The sequence below is a fragment of the Falco cherrug genome, chromosome 2 (genome assembly GCF_023634085.1).
Source record: "Falco cherrug isolate bFalChe1 chromosome 2, bFalChe1.pri, whole genome shotgun sequence".
Taxonomy (NCBI): Eukaryota; Metazoa; Chordata; class Aves; order Falconiformes; family Falconidae; genus Falco; species Falco cherrug.
This window is the reverse complement of record NC_073698.1, coordinates 119,813,708-119,829,748: the sequence shown is the minus strand read 5'-3', so window position 1 is coordinate 119,829,748 and position 16,041 is coordinate 119,813,708. Positions and strand designations below refer to the sequence as shown.

General features: G+C 40.6%; 1 protein-coding gene across 4 annotated transcripts in view; it reads right to left on the bottom strand.

Moving 5' to 3' along the window:
- The window catches only part of CBLB (Cbl proto-oncogene B), a 133,726-nt gene that overhangs the window by 5,919 nt on the left and 111,766 nt on the right, over positions 1 to 16,041 (bottom strand). For 2 of the 4 annotated variants that reach the window (XM_055701594.1, XM_055701595.1), the window contains exons 14-18: positions 12,594 to 12,737; positions 7,852 to 7,940; positions 7,621 to 7,752; positions 6,198 to 6,335; positions 3,553 to 3,672 (exon numbers count right to left, since the gene is read on the bottom strand). In XM_055701594.1, coding sequence (XP_055557569.1) covers positions 3,553 to 3,672; positions 6,198 to 6,335; positions 7,621 to 7,752; positions 7,852 to 7,940; positions 12,594 to 12,737 — 623 coding nt within the window. Of the gene's footprint in view, positions 1 to 3,552; positions 3,673 to 6,197; positions 7,753 to 7,851; positions 7,941 to 12,593; positions 12,738 to 16,041 lie in introns of those variants that run through there. The other 2 variants (XM_055701597.1, XM_055701598.1) reach the window with 2 other exon arrangements.

Below are 16,041 nucleotides of genomic sequence, written 5' to 3'. Positions count from 1 at the left end.
CACTTCACTTCAGAAAACTCAAGACTGTAACATAAGCATATACTCTACCTTTAAAATAATGGTACATTATGTTAAAAACAATTGGTTTTCTTTCACAAACACTTCAAAAATGTTCTAATATGCACATTTCATTATGGACTTCATTTCTATTCAGGGTGAAACAAAATTAATTGGCAAACTTTACATTTTTCCCTGGGCTTGAAATGCAGAAGAAATGCCTTATGCATAGATCAGACCCTTCTGTGTGCGTGCTACATGAGATATTTTTTGTTCTACCCATTCTAATACAGGCTTTGAACTGCAGTTATTTCTTATATAAAACCTTCAATGTACTGAAGCTTCCAAACAAACTTTATTAAGCAATCACATCATTTAGAAAGGTCATTTTTAATTCTGTCAGCAGATTTGCAGCATTGGCATTTTAGTCTCACTACAGTGACATCTCTCCTTAGCCCTGATACTGGAAGATCTTCAGCCCCCCTCTCTGTCTCAATTCCCATTATTATTTTTTTAAGCACTGACATCTCTTTCCGTATCTTCACATCCATATAAAATTTTAGCTGAAGCTGGGCATCACACTGGATCCTGAGCTTAAAGATACTAAGCCTAAGCTGCATATCCATCTGGACGCTGCGATAGAGGTATTTAAGCAGGACTTTCCTCCCCAGCCTCCCATCCTCTGTGATGTTTCAGCCACCGTGGATGCCCGACTAAAAATTCAAAGAGATTTTCTAATTGGGTAATTCAATTAACAGCTTCCACAGCAAGGAGCTTCCTCTAGCATCACATTTCTGTAATCCAGCACTAGCTTTAACCCTTAGGTAGGGGGTTAGCAGGGAGGCAGGCACAGGCTCATGCTGTAAGCGTTTAAAAGGCACGGACAAAGCTGCCAGGGCAGAGCTCTGCGGCACAGTGGGAAGAGGGTATTTGTAAGGATGCGACTGTCTGTCCCTCCCTGCTGCGAAGTGCCCCCCCCCCTCTTTTCTTCCCTTGAGGCTTCTCCTCTGTGCTCTGCAGTGACTGAGAGAGCAGAAAGTGAGGAAGGGGTAACTGCACCAATGGGTCCTTCGAGCATGTTAGGTGTGATCTCGGAATTTTGCATTACTGCGGAACATTATTCCCCTCCTGCAAGGTTAACTAAAATCCACCCTGAAAGAATATGGGACACCCTCCCTTTAACACCTGCCTGCGAAGGAATTTGTATTTGCATGCAAGTGCTTTAGCCAGGCCAGGTGAGCGAACAGGCAGCAGATGAATATAGGAATATACGTAACCAGCCCTTTCCATCTCTTTCTTAAAGAATAGCTAAATTCAGTAAAATACAGCGGGCATCTGCATTAGAGATTTTCTTCTACCTTTCCCACGTACTGTTGGCTGCACTTAGGTAAAATATGTTAAGTATTAGCAATATCTCCTTCTCTTGCTTTTATTGTAACAATTCTTTTTATTTTTTTTATTAAATTTAAGAAGTTTGGAGATCTGTGCCTTGGGGAGAGTTAGGTGCATAATTGAGAGCTATTTCTTAACTATTCAATACTGAATAAGTTGCTGAATTAGAATAAATTTCTCGTTACGTGTTAACAATTCAGTTCAACACCCTGACAGCAGTCTTAAAAACAGCCAAACTGAAGCAAAGGACTCCCCACGCTACTCTAAGGAGCCAGTGGCTAAATTATAATTAGATTTTAGAGTGAACTACATTTCTTTTCCACCTAGGTCAAAGAACCACCAGAGAAAAGGTCTGAAATAAAGGATTTCCTAAGTGAAGGGATTAGTTCAGAATACACACAAAAACAAACGTTCTGAATACATCACACTCTCTGCACTGTCTTTTCAAACCATAGATGAAGGTGCATCAGTTAATCCTGAAGCTCAGCAGTTCTGCTCCATGGAGTTACTGCCACTGTAAAAACAACTTCCCAATCCAGACTATGACATGATCTATCACATAGTTTTCATTTAATTGAAATTAAATTTAATATCTTGCCATACATCATGCTGATTTAAAACGTTATTTATAGCAAAGGTTGACACATGTTTTAGAAGATAGCTGTGGCAAACACACAGATAGAAAATGTGTTTATTAAGTAACGTCAGAAAGCTCCAGGATCTTAAGTAGCGAGCATCTTGCAGTCATTTAGAAAAATTAAAAATCGTTCTACCACAGAATAGCAAGAAGTGCAGGAAAACTCCACAGCCTGAATAGGTAGTTGTATCTTTGTCATAATTTGTATTATAAAAAAAATTAAAATGCCCTAAATAAATCAGCTTATCACTGTAAGATCCCTCACAGTGTCACATAAAAACCACACATTATAAACCATCATTTTTTTCCTAGCAATGGGGGTAAAACCCCCCATAAACATTATTATCTTAGTAGAGGTATCCTCCCCAAAGTTCTCCTTTTTACCAAAGGCATCACGCCAATTCTCAAATGTGCTATTCATTCAAAATCCTGTAGCATTCTTCAAGGCTCACTGAATTTCCCCTGTACTTTGAGTTGGAAAAATATATTCTTTCTTTCCTACCCCGGCAGAGTGGAACTACTGAACCTTCTGAGAAACTACATCTTCTTGAGAAGAAGAGATGTAATTACTATTAAAAAAAAAAATCATTTTTCCACTTGTGACTGTTGCAATTGAACACTGATGCTCATTAGAACTGAAAGACTAGAGAAATAAGTCCCTTCCTTTACATATTAGAAAAGAGTTTTCATGCACAATTCTCTTCTCTGAAGAACAAATAATGGTTCAAAGCATCACTCAGTTCCTTCTTTGTGTGGTCTCCCCACACAGCAAAATTATGTAGATGGGACCATCCTCCCCCTTCCCCATACACCATGCACACCTAAAGAAGATATTTGTCTAAAAATTGGTGAAAGAATTTTGAAATACAGGTAATACTGTTTACTATTTAAATTCATTTGAGTAGCTTTCCTTTAAATACTATTAATGTTGCTGGAAAACCGTAAGTTTTGCTTACAGAATTTCTTCTTAGGGAAGAATTGCTTCTACTGTACCTGTTCCATTGCAAATAGCAGACTGCATTTTAATTTGGTTTGGTTCTTGTTTTATTAGAAAATATTTTACAATTTTCTTAGAAGTTCCAACAAACATACTGGCAAAACAGATGAGAAAATAACACTTTAAAGAGTGAAGCTACTTTTTTTTTTTCCTCAGGACAATGAAACAAAGATGGAAGAGAGATGCATGTGGTCCCTGCAGGACATCTGATCTCTTGTAAGCTTTAGAAGGGGCGGAAAAATCCCTGCCTTTCTCAAAACCCAAGGATCACCAGAACTGACATAAGCATTCAGTTTGGCAGCTAGGGAAATCGATGCCATGCTACACCCACGGACAACAGGTAGCCCCTTCCACCTATACTGCAGAACTTTAACCTCCTTTTATCCTTTGGTGCTTTCATATTTTTGTAAAGCGGTATTACCATTGCCATTTATTGCCCAGAATAACAAAAACCTCGCTGGACTTTATGGATGAGAGTTATTTGCTTCATAAAGCTGTAATTTTCTACAAGAACAATTTTCTACCTTACCTGAAGAGGGAGGAAGCTGATCGTAGTCTTGAGATGTCCTGTTTGTTTTGACAGTTTCTCCAGTTACTCTACGAGCAGGTGGCAAAGGAACGTGACCAGCTATCGGGTCAAAATGGGGATCTGTAATAACAGAACAAAAAAAGTGTCTTAAATTAATTAGCAGTAATATTTGGGGGACACATAGAAGCTAGGCTTCAAGCAGCCTCCCTTCAGGTGGAGGAGCCATGAATCCGAGGCGAGGTGTGCCCCCGGAGCACGTCCATACACCCGCATACATCCAAGTCCAACGCATGCACAGCAGCCACTGAGAAAGGAGAAATTCACACCTCTGAGCTGTGATTAAAGCAAACCTAGTGGTACCCACAGTTAGGTGAACTTCAACTCCAACAGGCACGTCGCTATGTCCTGAAGTGACAAAACCAGGAGCGGGGCTCAGAGGTGGTCTGTCCTGCACTAGCATGACCAGAGACATCCCAGCTCTTCAGTTTGCTTAGAGCCTGGGGACACTTCCACGCTTTGCAGGTCACAAAAACTGCAGGGCAGGTTTCCCATCTGTGCAGTCCCAGCTACAGGTAAATATTAGAGGGACCAGTACAGGCTGTGACTTTGCTTTTTTTTTTTTTTTTTTTTTACAAAGCTTTTACAGGCTTTTCAGTTCTCTCTGATTACAGAAACAGAATTTTAAAAATCAGAGAAAACTACAGTCCTGGTATATTGTATCCTTTGTGTCCTTTTTTTTTTTTTTTTAATTTTCTTGGCTATTGAGGATGCAGCTGAGCAAATGTTAACATCATCCTGGACCTGGCTTCTGCTCTGGACTTATGAGTGTGTGTATGTGAGTGCAAATTTTTGCTGTTGTTGATGATGAGATTATTATTCTCATCTGACAAGCTCTGATGGATAGCTGAGAAATCACCCCCAAGACTTGTATGGAAACCAATCATCAAAACCTCATCATAAATCTTCTACAGCAGTTTATTTGACAAGATGCAAAGTAAGTAATATAGATTTAAAAAACCCGTAAGAATAAAAAAAAATTAGATGACTCCACGCAACCATGCATGCCTAAGTAGATGTATACACTTCTATGATTAATGAAAACTGCAGCTATAAAATTGCATTCACTGTACAATATGAAGAACAATACATGGCCATAGATACATTTTCCAGATTTTTAAACAAAAGCTATTGAATATTTTTTTTTTAACACTACCTGTGACGTTTCTTAAGATTATTTGGAAATAACACTTAATAACTTCAAAATCTGCACACTGTCTGTGTGCATCCATCCGTGTGTCAGGGCTTCCATTTTTCCTCTCCATTCCTACCAGACCTGGATGATGTAGTGTGTGCTCCTGCATCAGTTGACACAACTGAAGCACCCATTCAGACTGGACTGCTGAAAATGAGATTATTTTTAGTTTGAAGTGTAGAAAATAAATTCGTTCCTGGCTCTGTATTTACGAAGATCAACCTTTAAATCCTGTAATGGGCTAAATCTTGTTACCTGGATGCATTATATGAGAAAGTGAGACACTGAGCTGAACGTACATTGTAAAATGTACGCAGTTTTGGCAAATTCCTCTATGTCAGGCCTTGATTGGTGGCAAAAAATACATAATAAAAACATTCTGTAAAAGGTCACTCCAGCCTAAACTAGCTCACTTCCATCCCACAGCTACTGTCATTCACAGAGGTCAGGCAAACACCCGACCACTTGTCATCTCCATCCTGGACATCCCGTGATGCTGCCGCCGAAACGCACTCGCTTCTCCCTCTCCGTACAGCTTCTGAGAAGAACGGACAGGAGGAGGAAGGCATCTGACCACACCACAAGGTAGATAATCACTGAAAATATTCCTGGGGCAGGTAAACTTAAGACACCAACATCCTCTGGAAGGTTCCAGAGATAAAAAAAATAAAATAGGTCACTTCACAGGTACGCACTACAACCCACAACACCCCTGTTGTAACTTGCAGCAGCAGCAAATGTGTTTAGCATCACCTGACAAACACTTTTCAACTCCAAGACAAAAGTCATAAATCATGAACATAGCTTTCACACCTTTTACGAGCAAAATACCGACTGGAAAAGGCTCTCAGCGGTTCACCGGGAAAGAAAGGTGAAACCGTGACTTACCAAAGAGGTTGCAGACCACCGGCACCTGCAGCCATCTGCAGCAAAATTCTACTACAGTTCTAACCAAGCAGGATGCTCTATTCCCTGATTTTCTAGTTTTTCCACAAGTTCCAATTTGAAAATAAAACCCAGGCATTACGTTTTACTATAGAAAACAACAGAGCTGGCAAAAGGATGGAGACTAGTACTGTGGATTAGAATGGAAAACTTGGCACTTCACAAGTAACAATTCTTACTAGAAATGTACGATTTACCAAGATATCTAGGATGGTAGAGAAACAGCAGCCTTATTTTGCTTCTTTGTGATAATGTACAAGTTGTATTTTTATACTCTGAGTTGTTTCATCTCCACCATTAAAACCCCCCTCTATTGTTAATATTTTTTAAGTATGAAATATAGTCAAAACACTCTTCTGAAGCCTCATGACAACGCTATCTCAGAACAGATAAGCTTCTGAAGTAAAGGAAAATGCAATTAAATACGCTGTTTCCTTTGTATTCCTACCGGGATGAAGGAAGAGCTCGTGTCCCGAAGGGGGCCGGCTCCCCGAGCCAGCAGGCTTCGTGTGCTCGATCATGCTGTGCCGCGCAGGCGGCGGTGGTGGTGGGAGCGCGGGCGGCGAGTTATCAAATGTGTCTTCGCCTGCAGTTTAGAAAAGAATTATTAGATGAGCAAAATTTCATTAAGACCCACAGAACACACAGTGAAGCTTCAACTTTTATTTTCTGGCTGCTGAGGCTTTTCCTCCTAGGGTTTGTCTAGCAGTTCAGCGACTCCAGCAATGAAACCGTAAGCCGGACTCTCGCTACGCACAATCCTTCAAACACACGCTCCGAATGGCCCCTCGCAGTGCTCCATCTCTTTTCTGGGGTGGGGCAGGGGGGACAGAGGTTTCCTTTGGTGGCTCAATTGCAAAGAGTGTATTACAATGGAAGGTTCACTGAATAAACAACCCCGTTTCAGTGGCTAAGCAAATATATTTATATTCAAACAGCTGTGCTGACTACATAGAATCTGCTACATTTATACCGTGTATTATTTGTACCTGCTGTTCTAAAGCTCTGACCCCAGGTATAAACTGAATTTTCTAGGGCTTGGCAGAAGGCTGCACCCCGTACACAGAGGGGGTGCAGAGAGGACTGGAGCTACCAAGCCGAGCAATTTTTATCTGTTGTTCTGCCTCCAATCCTGTGTCCTCTCGCAGCTCAGGAACACTTCAGGGACCAGAGAGAGTTCAGTGCAGGAACACAGCAAATGGTCAAAAGCTTTTATGGAACCAGAAAATGGGGTGATGACACACAGAGAGCCCCGCCGCCGAGGCTGGCAGTGAAGGGGTGGGGGTGGCCAGGCGCAGCCCCCGTACATATGCAGAGCTCACCCACTTCTGCATTGGAGGACGGAACAGAAATCAGGGTTGGAAAAGAGAGCTTTTGGCGACTGGAGGCAGCAGTGAGTCTTGAACTGTCCCTTGACAGTGGAAAAATCCCCAGAAAAACTTACAAATGTAGTTTAGTTTTCTTTGACCTAAATACCACCTCTATGGCATTCCTCTTTGTATTTGATAAAAGAAACAGAATTATTTAGGCTACAATATGAAAAACCCTCCACTCTTGCATTAAATTGCAATCCTCAAACTTCCTATTAAGGGACAAAGAATCGTGATTTATTTCAGGGGAAATGGTTTTGCTTTTCTTTATAGCTTGAATACAGATTGAGTATGACTTTTCGTCTGTCTGGCACGAGGGCTTACAGACAGACACCAAGCACAGACCACTGACACAACTATCGACTCACAGCTGTAACGCTTAGCCCATAGCTCCTCTGGTACTCTTAACATACTCAGCACTGGTTTCTTTGCAATAAACATGGTATTTGGTTCATCTAGGCAATGTTAACCATTAAATGTAATCAGCAAAAAGTCTGCAACCTAAAGGGGGCACCAGAAGATCATAATCGGAGGGTGTCCTGTTGAGCAAAGAGCTGTGTTTGGGGTTGTCTCTGGTAGGAGGTCGTGCAGGTGGCAAAGGTACCGGAGCAGTAGGTGCATCATAGGCATCTCCTGAATGACACAATCACAAGAAGTGAATGTTTTCTTGCTGTACCCCTAGAACAGCACAGAGTAAGTTTTCTTGCTAAATAGGGGAAAATAAAAACATACCTAACTCTGGATGCTTTGATTTCTTCATCTCGGAAGCGGCACCGTGCGTTCCGTTCACCGCTCCAGCACACTGCCCATTCTCACACACCCTGGAGGCAGACACGGGACAGGCAGCCGTCAGCCCACCATCCAGGTACTAACTCCCACAATGGCCAAGTACTTGAGCTGGCAGTGCATTATATGTGAACAAGTAAAAGGCGATAAACTGCACCAATTTTAAAATCTATGCTTTCTTATATTGAGAGCAGCTACTGGTTAACCATCGCTAAAATCCTGCTTTGGAGGACTGTACTGTTTTCCTGGTGAGGCGCTGGCGTGGCTTAAACAACTTACTCAAGGCTGCGATACAAGATAGAGAAGAACTAACATTAAACATAGTCCTCACTTCTGAGCTCAGGTCATTAGTTTATTCACACAGTTAAGTCGCAGGCTCAGTCCGAATTCACCTTCCCACTGTTGCGTTTTGCCTAGCAGAAATACGATAAAAGGAAATGTGGATTTTGGTAGTTATCCACATTGAAGTAGACATAAAAGTAATTAAACAAAAGAAAACAACAAAAAATAAATCAAACAGAATGCTGCAAGACACCACTAGCAACAGCAAATTTCAACTAAACTCTTAGCCAAACATTAAAAAATAAAATAAAATAAAAATGGAACCAGTCAAAAGAATTTCACAGGCACCTGGTAATTTCTGTAACAAAAAGCTGAGTCTCGCTAATACTTCTACCACAGTCTGCTGGGGTTTTTTTTGTTGTTGGTGGTGGTTTTTTATTTTAATGGAAGCATATTATGCTCTCAGAATTAAATATCAGTATTAAATTAAATATGAAAATAATCTAAGCTAAACAACACAAAGTTGCTTATAATCTTGTCAGAAAAATATTGGAGATTATTTTTGTCAGATGACTCTGTTCAAATATGCAGGGAAAAACATAGAACAAAAACCTTTTCATAACATTAATCATTGTTTAAATAAATGTAAAAGAACTGGGAAATTAGTCCTGTCATTGGAACCATAGACCCTGCAAATCCTGAAAGAACCAGAGAGTTTCTCTGGAAAAAGGCCACCATGCTAAGCAATTCCAGCTTAAAAATAGAAATCCCAACGCACCATGCACCATCATTACTAAATACCGGCAAATCTGCTGGAGCTATATACAGCTAAAAATTCAGCTTTTGGGCTGCTACCAGTACTACAAACATTAACAAACCTATCAGCCTTGGCCATATGGATAGGAGGAATGAGTAAAGGTCTGGAATCATTTGGAATATATAAACAGGAAAGAGGAAGAGAAATTGTGGCTGTGGCCCCAAGAGTTATAACTAGAGGTAATGAAATAAATGCAAGAATAATTGCAAGACCTAAAACCAAAACAAAACAACATCCCCCACCCCAATGGCAGGAGCAATTTTGTTATGAATGAGTTGCCCCAGGGAGGTGGCAGAGGAGGTGTGGATTCCCTCCTTGACATGAGATGGGTTCAACCTCCCAAATGCAGTAGATGCAACACTTCCTCGGCTCCTCAGCACCTACACCCACTAAGAATTTATTCTACTTTAATTTGAATCTATTCTGCATTTTTAATAGTCTAACCAGCCACAGGCAGCAAGACAATTTAACATGGCACCACTTCAGAAGCAGTCAGGTCATAATGAGCCCAGTTAAGTGATCGGCTTACAAATGATGCTGAAATACCTGTCTGCATCAACAGTCAACACCAGAAAGAAGGGCAGCGAGCAAGTACCAGCAAGCAAGCCCTCTGTCCTTGCCTTTTCCTTTCGGAAAAAAGTTTTATTAGGAAAAGACAGCTAATGTTATAATGTATCAGTCTTCTAATAGCAGCCTGATTAGTAATGCTCAAATTCCTTCCCTCCATTCCGTATTGCTGAACTTCACCCATACCTGGGCAGAGATGGGCAGCTCTAACAAACCAATTACCTGATCTGCCAGGAAAAAAAGACTGTGAATCATTTTTTGTCTCATTCTTATAGTATTTTTAGCATTGTCACATCTACTGGTGAAAGAGCAAAAAGTCTTAAGAAGCAATCCAAATTTGGGGGTAGGATAGAAGAATTATATAGTTCCTAAATTATAAAACACCCAGAAGAATTTTTTTAGGCTCTTTACTGAAAACTAAGTACTCTCCAAGAGCTGAGGAAGCAACACTTTAGGAAGAGGTAAGAGAAGGTGACAGTGGGGAACAGAACTGAAAGGTGCTAAAAATTTATGACAATTAAAAAAAATAATATTGCTGTTAACAGTTTCGCTAAACTAATACTGAAAAGTTTATTGACACTCCCCTCCCCATGAGATTAAACAAAGTGCATTAAAAGAATACAGCATCAACCAGAATCAAAATTCTTTTTGAAAGCCTGTATCTCAGCTTTCACATCTAAGCAGTGGCATTAGCTAGGAGGAGGCATTTTAAGTATATGGAACATCATATATATCCATACACAAAAAAATTCAATAGAATTTTTTTTTTTCTTAATGCTTAAGAAAATGGTTTGTTTTGAGTTAAAATCCGTATCAGAATATATAATAAAAAGACTTAGTGGTTTTAATTATAGAGCAACCTGAATGGCAAACTGAGGTATTTCCTCTGTAGCAAGACCTGGATTAATGCTAAAAAACCCCTACAATAAGCACAAGACCAAGCATATTATCTAAAAAATAAACCAAAAAGTAGTAAAAAAATCTTTGAAATCAGCTTTCCACCTACAGACTACTAATAATTCTCATGGCCTGGTGAAATCCTGTACCAGCCAACTGAAAGCACTCAACTCTTTTCTGCAGAATACCAGAAAACGAGAAGTTCCTAGTTTTCCAGCTGGTTATTTTCTCAAGAATCTTTCAAGGTGCATCTAGATATTAGCATTTCAGTCCAGGTCTGGAGTACGAATTGAAAGAGACCACCACAAGTCACCCCCCCTTACAGCACCTTGGTTTACGTTGCAGAGGTCTCGGAATGTGCAGACTCCAGGGCTTCTGGATGAGGTTATCTCAGAAGACCTCCTGCGGGAGCTCCTCCAACGTACTGCGATTACTAAAGGGTACTCCAGCCACGGGACCACATTACTAAAGGGTACTCCAGCCACAGGACCATGTTAGGGTTGGTCTGTATCCAAAACTTCCCAAAACACACAGTGTGGATCAACTGGTCCCCTCTACAGACTCACTCCTCTAGCACCACACTGCTTACTAACCCAGACACAGCCCTCAAGCCACCAAGCCAAGGCAACGGGTGGCATCTGGCTCCCATCTGATGCAGATGACTAAGGAAGGTTTCATCCTGTGTAACCCTGGCCATGCAAAAACTCAGCCTCTGTTAGATGGCTTTGCATGGTATGGAAAGACATTCCCATGCAAAACATAACATGCTCAGATAAAAATATGACGTGGGTAACAAGGATTAGGACCTTGGAATTATTTCTTTTGCTTCCCACTTTTTAGCTTCGCCAACACCAAGATTTTAATCCATAATTTTTGTTGGTTTTTGTTTGGTTGGGTTTTTAAAGTCTCATATGCTAGATTGCAAGTTAAGTACTCAAGATCAAAAAGCTCAGACAACTGTGAAATGTTCACCTCCATGCAGTGAAGGTTGGATCAGCATTTCTGTTAACAGAAATACTAATATTTCTGTTATATTAGAAATAAAAAAGACAAGAATTTTTTAACCTGCATGCAAGGGGTGATCAGATTATGACCCTTCTTCCACCTGTTCTAAATTCTGACAGAAGAGGTCTAAATATTGTCATTGGCTAATTTTGGGATGAGAGAGATGTCGAGCTTTAATGATGGTGGATCCTTGACATCACATTCTGACAGAGAGAGGAAAAACCGGCAATATGTCAATGCATTTTTTTTAATAGCAGAAGAGTCTGAACTTTTTACATGAAAACTTTATTTTAGTATCATACTTTTGACCTACAAGACCAGTAGAGAACTGGCCCTTCTTTTCCCCCAAGACTTATTCTCTTATTTCCAGACATTCAGATTTTTTTTATGAGTCAAAGACTAAGAAGTTCACCCAGAATGACACAGCCTTCAGTCGCCATGTCCCTTGGCTCCACATCGCCTTGCCATGATCCATTAATAATTCACAACTGTGAAAGCCTGGAGATATTATTTTAGAACACAGCAAAAAAAGATAGATCCCATCTGATTTTTTTTAAAAAAAAGTTCTCTTCCTGAGAAGCAGAAAGAAAATATGCTGTGAGAGAGGCTCAAAGAGCTAAAAAGACACAGTACACATGGGACAGAAAGGGAACAGAAGTACGTACACACAGCTGCCAAATTCACTGCGTTACTTCTTAAATCATATAAAATGCGAAAGTTTAAGATTTTCGAAGCTGACTTTGAGAATTTCAGTCAGGATTCTCCTTAAAACCAAAATGCAAGATTTGGGGGGGCTGAATCTCCAGGTCAGTTTTGAAAACCTCAGTTTAAAGGACAAAAAGGATCCGCTGCAGAAACGGTGTCCGGAGGCAAACCCCCCCACCCCCCACCCCTCCCCCCAGTCCTGGCACACAGCGGCACGATGAAGTGAACCTCGCAGGTTTGTGGCTGTGGCAGTGGTCAAATGAAACAGAGACATGAAATCCAAGCTTGAAGAGCTGAGACGCTTGAAAAGGCAGGCAAGCTTAACCAGCATTACAAACGCTGAATCCAGTTACGTTTTGGAAAAAGCAAGAGTTTTGGGAAATAAGTTGCCTTCAAGGCGGCTAAATGACCTTACCGAGCAAGAGGTTTGATGTTATGACCGTGAGGCGGTTGTGAGCTCAGTATTACAGGATGTGAAGAAGGAACTTTGTATTCATCATCGTCATCGGTGTGATCCCTTGATTTATCAGACAGAGAATTTGCTGAAGGAACAGGGCACCTAAGGAGATGAGCAAAAGATCAGTTCTGTTTTCACTATTACATAATTGACCTCACTATAATACTGAAAATACTCTCTTCCACTGACACCACGTCAAACTAAACCTTGTAAGGCTTTTTTGTCACTAAAAATGCCCAGAGAAAAGGGCAGCTGACCTCAGAGTTAAACAGCTACTTTAAGCAAGCACAACAAAGCGGAGAATTGCGAAGAATTAGAGTACCAAACAAGCACTTACAAGGCTTAACTTGTTTGCACTTATCAAAAGAACCGAGCAACAGTTAATTCAGGACAAACATTACTTAGCAGGGCTCAGCGAGGCAGCAGACTCGCACCCTTTCAGTGGAGTCTTGTTCCAGCCATACCATTACCAAACGCTCAAAAACTTGCCTGTATTTTAAATTATTCTTACTCCAAACAATAATTGCCTTTCATTGTCCCCGCAGACAGTGGTTTATATCACATTGTGAAAGCAGTGGAAACCCAGGAAGGGGGCAGACCTCACAATCTCCATTTACAGGTACCAAGTTCTGTCATGGAAAACACTGCTAGGTATGAGATTTCTAAACTAAAAAACTAACTCCCACTAGCTGGTTTTCTGTTATATGAGTGTGATCAGAATAGGCGAAAGTGTCATTTTGGTGAGCAAGTAATTTTTTTAGGTATTAACAAGCTCAACAAATCTTTTGGCCTTGATAAAAATGTAACTAGCGAGGTTACAGGTCTAACAATCAGCATCACGTTTTATACATAGAACATCTATAGCAGTTACTCCAATACATCAAGATAAATAAGGAACTCACAAAATACCTGAAACAAAAAAGCTTACATTAAAGACTTCATTTGACTTCAGCTTGACCACACATGAAAACCACAAACAGAAGTTTGGTTCTTAAACTAGCTGGACGTGAAGAGTAGTAAGTGTGTAACTTCAAAAATCACCTGGATAGTACATTATGCAATGGAGAGCAACTTTATTTTTTGCCACCAAAAACAAGCCAACAGCTGGAGGACCCCGAATAAAGATGTGCAACGCATCTACACCCATTTTGATCCGTGGCCTACAATTACGGTTACTGGCCCCTGAGCTGAACTACACGCTGCACTATGAGACGCATCTACTTCGTACATCATTTAGGGAAGTTCTGAAGGACCAGAAGGCACTGCAAGAAGGCGGTGGACATACTTTCTCTTACTGTGGTCTAGTTTGATTTTATCGTGAGCACCAAGGGCTGAAATGACAGGCCATGCCTATCTCCTCATTTTTTCAACAGACACAGCACCTGACACAGAGCACGCTCCTTCACAAAGGAGAAACACCTTAGGAGAAACACGGTAGGTGATGCCGCACGGCTTCAGGACGTCAGGGCACTCCGTGAACAAAAAGGAATAACTACCTACCACCAGCACTAGCCAGTCACTAAATAAACAAATCAACAAAAAAAATGGAGAAAGAAAAAGAACTGAGAAAGAAGGGGGCATGTGTGCTGCTTTTGTTTGGATACATTCAAAGCCTCGAGCCCCCTAGCTACTTCTCAGACACTCCGTCCTTCAATCCGTCACATAATTTTGACTTCAGGAACAAGTTCATGGAAGATGGGAAACCAGCTTCTGCAAAGACCTACCAGCCAAAGACGGGGGAAAGAATATTTATGGCACCGAACTGCAACCCCCCTACTGAAATTTTCAGCTCCCTTTCCACACAGCAGTGGGAAATTGCTTTTTCCATCCTTGATTTCTAGGCAGACACGAGGTTTGTGTCACTGCTCTACGGCCATTTAAAGAACAGACGGTAAAAACTGCACCGGGACAAGAACTCTGTGGTGTTCTCAGGTAGACAGTTGGAAGGCCCACAAAGAATAAATTTTCTCATTTCTGTGGATGTGCAACTATTCTTACACGGCAATCCAGCATGTTCTGGAGATGTTACATATATGTGTATGTATATATATATACACAGGCGCACATGCGCCTGTGTTTTTTCAAAATAATCGCTAATTGAATTGCTGGCTTCTGCAGACAGCAATGTTTCAGATATTAATATCTCAACCAGAAATGCCCAATACTGACCCAGCCAGGTCAGCAGCACTGTTTGAAGCCCTCTTCAAAGCCTGTTACTGGGCAAAAACAACCCCCCTTCTCTGCTAAGAAGTCACTGGATTGGAGGTAGTACTAAAGCCCTAAATTTGAAGTCTCTTGCTTCTGAATACAGTGCAGCCTTAGACAAGTCCTTCACACTAGTAAATCTCTCACTACCTTTAAAGTAAGGAATATACTTGTCAGGTTGTAAATATTATTATGCGAATAATATTTGAAAGGTGCTTTAGATTTGTAAAGCAGTAGAAGAGTTAGAGTACTAACATATAGCTAATATAGTCTCCATCAGAGACCTAAAATTGTCCTATACTTTCATAATATTTTACTAGTATTTCAGATTTCATATTTTTTTAAAAATCGTATCATTCTTCTAATTTACTCCAATTGTAATGATATTTGACTCCAAACCTCTTGCACTGTGCTGGTAGACATCTATCCCCTCTTCTCTGTGATTATTGAAATTTCTTTGAGATCAAGTTGTTTTATTAAATCTCTGTTATTCTAAGACTAACTATTGTACTACAGAAAGCCACCTAGTAAGATAAATAGACAAATATTTCACAGTTTCTTGTAACTAAACAGATGAACATTGTCATTAGAAGTGAAGACATGCAAAACTTAGGCATCTGTTTATCAAGCTGGTGAAATTTTCTATAATTAATTAAAAAACTTCATTGCTTTTAGAACTTCAGGAGATTTGTGTACAGAGGAATACAAAGCTGACAAAGCTTTACTGTATTTATGCACACTGTATTTCTATATTCTCTAGTTCCTCTTCTTACTTAAGTGGAAATATTTTAAAGTTGAAAATCCAAATTACATTCTGGTAGGCAAAGACTTTCTTTGTGTTTCTGGTTGCTGAACAGAAGGCTAGATGTCGATCTCTCTTATCCCACTGAGCACCAAGGGCCGAAGGCAAAACAGGAGAAGGTGTGAGAATTCATTTGTGCCCGGCCACCTCATGTCCAGCTTAGTTGTAAACAGAGCTCCAGGGAAACGAGCATCTCACACATTCAGAAGTATTTCAGGGCAAGATTCCCTTTCCATCATGTACTGGTGAACTGACTGACAGGACTCGGACACAATGAACTTGCAGTCCCAGGTATTTTGGTTTGGATCAGGACCGTGCTTCTGAAATGAACCCTCCGACCTCCCCCGCTTACCACGCTTCGGTTTGCACTCAGGAGCGCACCACGTGAGCACCTTTCAG